The following is a 9841-nucleotide window of genomic DNA, read 5'->3' as shown; positions in this document are numbered from 1 at the left end:
AACTGCTACCAAAATCTTCCCGACAGTAAGGTGGCGCTGTGGTCAAAGTCGATGCGGAAGCAGATGTTATCTTTTTTCTCCTCCACTTCTTCACCCCTCCTTTTCACTTCGCGGGTTGTGCATAGTGCACTCGCCGCGGGAGGGGGAGAATTAGAGGGGAGGGGTAAAGGCAGGCGCATGAAGTTTTTTGTTTGTTTTTTCGTTTCTGAGGTTTGCGCGCCGTGTCACTAATCTTTGGGCATTTCCTCCCTTCCCCTCTCCTCTCTCTCTCTCTCTCTTCCTCACCCCCTGCCCCCGGCAGTAGCAGACGGAACCAGAAAAGGATTACCCGAGGCCCCTTCCGCTTAGCCTAGGAGAAGGTGATCAGGTGACCTTTTCCAGCTGATTGTATGAGGAGGAGGTGGTGGAGGACGAAAGCGATAGGCCTGGGGACCGAGCTGCAGCCACCAGCCAAGGACTGCCGCGATGTCTAGCAAAGACCGCATCGATATCTTCCCTTCGCGAATGTGAGTGACATTGAATGAGCGAGGGAGACTTCATTAAGTTCTTAGCGTCCTCGTGTCCTCTTCTATCCCCCTCAGCTCGCGGCTTTCCCGATACCTCTGCAGCCCTTCCCTTCTCGTTTCGGTGCCGAGGTTCCTTATTTCTCTGGCTGCTCCCAGGGTCCTCTCCTTAAACCCTAGGACCTAGATGCTGTGTTTCCCTTTATTCCATTCCCCTTACGTGACCCTCGGAGGGAGAGGGGCGTCCCAATCCTGGGCCTCTTACGTGCTTTGTAGGATTTGAGACTTGTCCACAGAACCACAGACTCCCCCTCCCACGCCCATCCCCCAATCTGTGCTTGTCCCGAGCTGGCCTGATGAACTCAGTGGGAGGAACAGTGTATGGTAATACTATCTTGTACTTGTGCTGTCTTACAAGGAGCTAATAATCACTTATGCTTTATTTTCCGTTGTCTAAGAATACGCCCAATAACTTGGGTGGGCATAAGGGTAGGGTAATTTTTTTCCTTCTCTGATCCTTCTTACAGAAGGTCAAGAAAAAAAAAAGAAATAGTTCAAACCACAGTTCTTAGTAATTTTGTGGTCTTGGATAGGTCACTTACCTGTTTGAACCTCAATCAACTTAATATAAGTAGTCTGCTACATGTGGGGCAGCTCTTTAATTTTCTTAAGTTGAAGAGCCTCTGCTGATTTTTCTGAGTAGTTTCCTCATTATGAATTCCTACACCAATTAAAATTATAGACCCTGTCCAAAAAAATACTTGGGACTGAGGACGTAAAGACAAAAATACTTAAAGGAGCTTGCATTTTCTTGGGGGAAACTGCAGGTACACAAATACGTACGTACTAAACAATGGAATAAGATAAAACTGAGATAAAGTATAAATGATTTCATTGATATAGGGAACTTTGATTAAATGCATAAAGGAATCTTTTGTGTGACTTACAGCCATAGAGAGTTGCCTAGGCTGGGTACCAGGAGGCAAAGTGACTCCCAGGCTGGCACAGTATGTTAGGACTTCATTTTACTCATTAGCTCTTTAAGGTTTGTCAAGGCAAAGTGGATAGACACGGTCTGGTACCCCTTCCCTACCCCCCTCCCACTCCCACCCTCAAAAAAGCACTGAGTAAAAATTTGTCCACAGACAATTATTAGCTGTATGACCCTGGGAGCAAGTCTTAAGTTTGGTTTGTCTCAATTTCCTTACCTGTAAACTGGGGGTAATAATAGCACCTACCTCCCAAGATTGTTGTGAGGATCAAATAAGTTAATATTTATTAAGGGTTTAACACAGTTCCTGATGCATAAGTAGGTGCTGTTTATATGTTATTTGTTATTTGAACCTAGGTCTTGGTGTCTCTAAGGATAGTTCTCTATTCAATATGTCTAGCTGTCCTTCTTTCTATGTATAAAAAAGTAAATACAGGCTACTTTAGGGAGAATTAGGAAAAAACCTTTTCCTGGTGCTTGAGCTAAGCTTTAAAGAATCTAGGAATTTTAAGTGTCTGAGGTAAGGGAATGCATTCCAGGCATGGAGACATAACCTGACAGAGGAATGTTTTGTGTGAGGAAGTGTAGTAAGGCCAGTTTGGCTGTGCCTGTCTGGGGTACATAACAGGGAATCAGGTCTGGAAGCACAGGTTGGAGTCAGATTGTCAGTGTCTTTAAGTTTGTATTGGATCCTAGAGGCAATAGGGGTCTACAGGAGTTTCCTATTTATAAAATGTACTTTTGAAGTCTTCCACCTCTATGATATGCTTCAGGGAATCCAAGCTGGTCCTTGGGATAGGATTCGTGCCAGGTAGACATGAGTTTAAATTTGGACTCACTAGTTGTGTGAGCTTTACCTCTTTACCTCATTTTCCTCAACTGTAGTATAATAACAACTACCTCAAAGAGATGTTGTGAAGATCAAATGAGATGATAATTATAAAGCATTTAGCATGGTGCCAGGCATATATAGTTAGTATTATATAGATGTTAGCTATTAGCATTATTACTGTGATTTTCTCCTGAATAGCCTACTTATTCCTTTCTTTCCATACTGTGGTGGATGCTGGCTTGATTTCACAGAATGTTAAGACTGGAAAGGTAGAGGCCAAATAGTTAAGCTGATTTTACACATGAAAAGACTAAGGATTAGAGAAGTGACTTGCTCAAAATCACCCAAGCACTAATGGAACTGAGGATTCTTGACTCTGAGACCATCGATCTTATAAATGAAATATAATTTTCTCCCATTCTTCTTGTGAATGAGATGACTTTTGACCAATACTTAAATGCATGTGAAAGAAAATATTAAATAGTAATTTTAGAAAGTTTTCTTAAGTTGCAAAACTCATACTTTTGGGCATAGTTCCAAATTGCTCTCCAAAATGGTTGGATCAGTTCACAACTCCACCAACCATTAGTGTTCCAATTTTCCCACATCTTCTCCAGCACAAAGTAATAGACTTTTAAGAATGTAGGCTGCTCTCTATTAGAGAAGTATATACTCTTAGCCACCCTCCTCAGAGGATTCTTTGTAATTACAACTGCATTGAATTATATTTGTCTGTCTTTGAGTTTCCAAACCATCTTTATTTTTTAAATCTGTGGCATGAAAATTGGCCTCTTCAGTTTTAGACTAAGAAATGCCACTTGTGTGGATGTGGAAATTACTGCATGATGGGTATACTATAGGCCTGCAGATGAGGAAAAGATTCAAATATAGGGAGTAATCTGTTGTCAGAAAACATTAATTTTTCCAGGGGCTGGCAGCAGACATTTTGTCATATAGTCAGATGTCTTTGATTCAGCTGGAAACAAAGCCATCATCATGTAAGCTGAAGACCACAATTAAAAGTGGGAGTGAACTGCTGTAGAATTGAGAGATTTCATTTTGAAAATCTGGGCAGCTGAGAATAAAGAACCAATATACATCTGTAGCTCCTTAGCAGAAATGGAAAGTAATGGGAAAATTGCTGGAGTTGCATTCAGTAGAGATCTGTATAGAAATCCTACCTCTTACATTTACTAAGTGTTATGGGCAGGCTATATTTGAGCCTCAATTTTTCCATCTGCAAAATGGGGAATAATAACACCTATGATACCTTCTTTACAGGTTTCTCAGAAGATTATATATGTAAAAAATCATAGATAAGTATTAGCTATTATTCATTGCATTGTGTTGTGAAATCCTGCTGTTGATACCTTTAGTCACTCTTTCCAGAAAAATAAAAACATTTAAAGTGTGCAGGATAATAATACAAGTTTATATACATAACAGGTTGTAATCTAGCAGAAGCTGGTCTGCTTCTTAGTTGTACTTTCAGAAAACTATTCTGTCAAAATGTTATAGTCCTGTGATACTCTTAGTATAATAGGAAATAGAATGGGCGAAATTAAGTATCTATGATATTTATTTAGAATTAGAATGGACTTTAGGTATACATCCCATCTCCCTGTTTTACAGATAAAAATAATAATCATAACTAGTATTTGTTAGTGTGAATTCTGTGTCAGGTACTGTGCTAAGGGTTTTTTTTTTTTTTACAAATGTCACATTTCATCTTCACTGCCACCCTGGGAGGTAATTATTATTATTATTATTTTTACTATTATTATTCCCTTGAGGGGAAAATGTGACTTTTCTAAGACCACAAACTGTCATTTATTGGTAGAGTCTAGAAATGAACCCAGAAACTCTGATTCCGAATCCCGTGTTCTTTTCACTATAATGCCCTAACCTGTATGCTCCAGTTAAGAAGAAATTCACTTCAAAGTAAGGTCCTTTGCTTAGAGGCAGGTTGAATTTGAAGAGAAATAGTAAAACCTTAGGAGATTCCTTGAATATTTTTTAGGTCTTGGGCAAATTAACTTTTGCTTTTAAGAAGCTCTGATAGAAGTATATTTTGAGCAGCTTGAACTATCGATGACTGATAAAACAGTAACAACCATTAATGATAGCTATATATTGATTTCGTATGCAAGAACATATCTTATGTTTTATACTTTTAAAATGTTGCCTCTAGAGAAATTACTAGAGTTTATTGGAAAGCAAAAGAGTTTTCTAGTGCTAAGTATCTCACTTTTTTTTTTTTTGGAGGGGGGGGAGGCAAGGCAATTGGCATTAAGTGACTTGCTCAAGCTAGTAAGTGTATCAAGTGTCTTGATACTGGATTTGAACTCAGGGCCTCATGACTCCAAGGCCAGTGCTGTTATTCACTGGGCCACCTAGCTGCCCCAGTCTCTCTCTTTCTGTCAGTATTTGGTGCCCATCAAGTTTCATCTAAAAAGAATACCCTCTACCTCCTGTCTCCATTATCTCAATTCCCCTGCAGTCTGACTTTTGTGTCTTTTGTAGTGCTGAAGCTATACTTTTTCTCTGTCCCTGCCCTCTGTAACATCTGATACTAATTTCTCCTTGAAACTCTTGTATGTCTTGGTTAATAGCTTTCAATAAACTACTTTAGAGTTTGGAGAAAAAATAATTTTGCTAGACTCATCTGTGTTAAAACATTGTTTTCAATAATGATTATCAGGCTACATTGTGGTTTCTTGTATCAGAAGGTTAAATCATGTTTGAAATAGTTTTGACTCTGAATGTAAACAGGGTGGTTTGTGAATTTGTATTAATTCCTGCTCAGGCAAGAAACTGAACCAGTCCTGGTTGGCAGGACCTAGTTCTGATCTAGTCCATGATGGAAAGTTGGAAATTATATTTAATTCTTTAAAAGATACAAACTTAAAAAAAAACCCATAAATTATTCTCTTTATAATGTAAAGAAGTCAATCTCCTGGTACCTCTCACCTCTAGTTTATAAGGTTCAAATTCTCATATTTACCTGAGAACTTAACCCATGGCATTTTTCTTTTAGTGATTGATTTGATTATACCAGCCACTGTTATCATTAAAGCTAATAATGATTCCAATGGTATTTCTGTCTGTATTTTTTTTAAAGCAGTAGAAGAAAAAACTAATATATTTTGGATTCAGAATTTATGTCACATGCAGCAGCTTAGGCTCATTGATTTACAGCTAGAAGGGATTTTAGAGGTTGTCTAGTCCAAGTCCAACTCCCTTACTTTATATATATTCATTTATTTATTTATTGCTTTTTGGAGGGGGGAGGGCAGGGCAGTTGGGGTTAAGTGACTTGCCCAAGGTCACATGGCTAGTAAGTGTTAAGTGTCTAAGGCCTGATTTGAACTCAGGTCCTCCTGACTCCAGGGTTGGTGGTCTCTATTCACAGCACCACCTAGCTGCCCCTCCCTTACTTTATGAATTACGTAATCTTGTGCAGCCCCCTAGCTTTACCAATGAGGAGACTGAGGCCCAGAGAAGGGGAGTGACTTGCCCAAGGCCATACAGGTATACCTTCTCTCATGAAACAATTTGAGTCCTTAGGTTGTATAATTGATTACTAATCTTGAATGGTGTTGATCTTAATGATAAAAATTTCTTTAAATGATAGCAAAGTTAGAATAATCATAGTTATTGTTATTTTATTTTAAATTAATACTGAGGTTTGAAAAGGAGAATGGAAAGGAAAATGCCATATAATCTTAGCTTCTTAGGCAACTCCACATTTACTATACATCTGTTAGCTTTTATAATAATAATAGCTCACATTTCTTGAGGACCTTAAAAGTAAGCATATTATATAATGTTTGGTAGGGTCTTAAGTGAAGATCTTCACGCTCTCAGTAGTCTGATTTTAAAAATAACCTTAGGCAGTTGAAAATTTTGCACAGAAAACGTAATTTATTGTACAAATGACATTTAAACCAGCTTAAAAAAAACAATTCTTATTTACATTCCATTATAAATAGGCAGAACTAATTGCAGGTGCAAAAGGAGTATTTTCAGTTCTAATTTAGTTCTTTCTCCATTATAAATATGGCATGTTTACAGGCTACATGGCATTTTTCTTAGCATCTTAATAGAAATAAGGACCTATAGAGTTAGAAAAATCAATTAAACTTTGTACGTACAAGTGGTGGATAGTCTGCTTAGCAACCTTATTTAGATACCATGGCATCAAAGCAGGTTAGAATGTAATTTTGCCAGTTTGTGTGGGAAATGTTTGGTTTTTGTATAACTGTGATTATTTCTGTTGAAATTAGGGCACAGACCATTATGAAGGCTCGATTAAAAGGAGCACAGACAGGCCGAAACCTTCTAAAGAAAAAATCTGATGCCTTGACTCTCCGATTTCGGCAGATCTTGAAGAAGATCATTGAGGTAGTATGGGTTTTGCTCTTGATCAGAAGTTTGTGTTTTCACAAGAGTATGAGAATTAAGTATAATTGATCATACTTAATTCCCCTTTAGTCTTGTTTCCTGACTTGAATATCTCTCTTTTCTTCTCTGTAATAGGGAAAGAAAATGAAAGGTCATTTTCGCTTACTAGTGATTGGAAAATGGTTTGAGAAAAGGGTGTATTGAAATATCAAATTTCTAAAGCATCTGTGGAAATAATTTATCCTTGTATACTCCATTTTCCATTAATGTAGTTGTCTGAAAGTTGGTTGTTCATAAAATTCATGCTTCTACCTTGTCTCAGTAAAGCACTGGGGACTATGACTATGGAATTTATTGATCTTGGAATATATAATTTGTGTGTCAACTGACTTAGCTTAACTGTTTTGTTTTTAACATGGAAGAGCTTAATAGGAAATAACCATGATGTAAAAATACAACAATAAAACAATTTTTTAAAATTTCACTTTTCTCTGATACCTCTGGTTGTGTAAACCAAACATCTGGAGCTAAAATGGGAATAATTCTATTGGTTCTGATGTTATTAGGTTAATAACATAGAATGCATGGCATTATAGAGCACCAAACTGGTAGCACAGCACAGTGTGAAAAGACCAGTGAGTCTATGTTCAGTCAGATGTTTTTTAGATTCCTAATTTTGTTGCTGTGATTGCTACCAGTGTACTAGCTGAACAAATGACCAACTCCTGGTCTTGGTCTGGATTAAGTGACTCCCAGAGGCCTTTTCCACTCTGACCTTATCAAAGGCTAAATCTTGCCTATAAGCAACTTAATTTCCTCCATTTTTTATTTATATTCTTGACAGACCAAAATGCTAATGGGTGAAGTGATGCGAGAAGCTGCTTTCTCACTTGCGGAAGCCAAATTCACAGCTGGTGACTTCAGGTGAGAATCTACAGAGGACATTAGGTAAAAAAATAAGTAGTGTGTAGCTTTCTAGAGGCACAGCCTACTAGTAGCCTTTGAAGTGAACCTGAATTTTGTGAATAGGCTTGTTTTTTCAGAGACTTCCATTTGTATCCTGGCTCTGCTTTTAATTGGCTGGGTGACAAGTTCTCTCTCTCTCTCTCTCTCTCTCTCTCTCTCTCTCATTTTTTGCTTTTTGGAGGGGAGAAGGCAGGGCAGTTGGAGTTAAATGACTTGCCCAAGGTCACACAGCTAGTTGAGTGTTAAGTATCTGAGGCCAGATTTGAACTCAGGTCTTCCTGACTCCAGAGCTGGGGCTCTATTCACTGCGACACCTAGCTGCCCCTAAATTATATCTCTAGGTTTTGTAGGCCTGTTTTCTCATTTGGGGGATTTGGCCTAAAAATGACTAAATTTCTTTTAGTGTTAACATACTATCATACTAAATAATAGACTCCATAATTTTTGCAACTCAATGAATAGTTCTGACAGGATAGCTACTCAATACTGACCTTTAGAACAGATGGTATCCTGAGAATTAAGTGAATAAGTGTTGAATAGAGGTATATAGAATAGTGAAGGGATGAAGGTGAAGGAACTGGAAAGCTGTTATTTTATAGCAATAATAATTTATATGTTTTATAAATGGATTTGGGAATCCCACAGAGTTCTGTTGTCTTAACAACACTTACAGATTTCATTTTGATAAGACTTAGGATAGAAATGTGAGGCACTTATTAATTGACTTCTTAATGACCAAATTCTGCAAGAAAAGAATAGTATAGTGTAACTTAGATACCATTTACTACCAAAATATAGGTAACATAAGGGTATTTTTCATGTAGAAATATCTCCTATGCAATTGGGAATATTTTAGCTTCAGTGACATAATTATAAATGTACAGTATTCACTTCCCAAATTATCATTTGTCATTAGTTTTCTTCTTGATTTAAAAAATAATAATGGGGACGGCCAGGTGGCTTAGTGAATAGAGAACTGACCCTGGAGTCAGGAGGACCTGAGTTCAAATCCGGCCTCAGATGCTTAACACTTACTATCCATGTGACCTTGGGCAAGTCGCTTAATCCCAATTGCCCTGCCCTCCCCCCTCCAAAAAAAAAAGCAAAAACATAAGAAATTATAATGTTCAGTATCTATTCTCTGAAGCCTTCCCCTGGCGGGATTTATCCTTATTCTTCTGGCTGCTGTTATTCAGTGATTAATGTTAAGCCCTGATCCATATTCTCCTTTCTCTCATTTGTAGTTTAATGTTAAAAATTAGAAATAGTGGGATCCTTGGTTAATTTTTCTCATTAAAATTTAGCCAAATTAAAATAAAATTTAATATGTTTTTTTCCTGTGTAGTACCACTGTTATTCAGAATGTGAACAAAGCCCAAGTGAAGATCAGAGCAAAGAAAGATAATGTAGCAGGTAAGACTTATTATACTTTTATAAATCTCTGGAGGCACGTTAAAATTATTCAATTGAATTGCTTACCAAACAGACTTTTTTTCACTGTGTACTAAGAACTAAATTCATTTTTTCCTTTTAAATTTATTTATTTTTAGTTTACAACATTCAGTTCCACAAGTTTTTGAGTTCCAAATTGCCCCCCTCCCTTCTGCCCACCCCCCCCAAGATGGCATGTAATCCAATATAAATTCTGCATATACCTTCACATTAAACATTTTCACAATAGTCAGGTTGAAAGAAGAATTTTAACCAATGGATTGAACCACAAGAAAGAAGAAACAAAACCAAAAAAAAAAAGATCAAATAGTTTGCTTCAATCTGCATTCAGACTCCATAATTCCTTCTCTGAATGTGGATAGCCTTTTCCTTCATGAGTCTTTTGGAGTTGTCTTAGACCCTTGCATTGCTGAGAACATCCAAGTCTATCAAAGTTAGTCATCACAGATTCAGTGTGTCTACTACCGTGTTTCCCCGATAATAAGACACTGTCTTATTAATTTTTTTTTTTGGACAGAAAAACACCGGAGGGCTTATTTTCAGGGGAGGGCTTATTTTAATGAACATTGACAGCAATTTTAATAAACAGGTAAATGTGAACAAAAAAATGTACCTTTATTCAATAAGCAAATCACTGGGGAAGAACAGGATGATGCGCTCACTGCTGCAGCTCTGATTGGATGCAGCTCAGAG

At 37.5% G+C, this 9841-nt stretch overlaps 1 protein-coding gene across 1 annotated transcript in view; it reads left to right on the top strand.

The window, feature by feature from the left end:
* The first annotated feature begins 76 nt into the window (after positions 1-76).
* Positions 77-9841, top strand: part of ATP6V1D (ATPase H+ transporting V1 subunit D) — a 21459-nt gene continuing 11694 nt past the window's right edge. The window contains exons 1-4 of the mRNA XM_069082434.1: positions 77-506; positions 6613-6730; positions 7575-7654; positions 9042-9109. Coding sequence (XP_068938535.1) covers positions 466-506; positions 6613-6730; positions 7575-7654; positions 9042-9109 — 307 coding nt within the window. The 5' untranslated portion in view covers positions 77-465. The remainder of the gene's footprint in view (positions 507-6612; positions 6731-7574; positions 7655-9041; positions 9110-9841) is intronic.

The sequence above is a fragment of the Petaurus breviceps genome, unplaced genomic scaffold (assembly GCF_028583685.1).
Source record: "Petaurus breviceps papuanus isolate PSGF00001 unplaced genomic scaffold, PetGlider_PUasm1.0 166, whole genome shotgun sequence".
NCBI lineage: Eukaryota > Metazoa > Chordata > Mammalia > Diprotodontia > Petauridae > Petaurus > Petaurus breviceps.
This window is presented reverse-complemented; position numbering and strand designations above follow the sequence as displayed.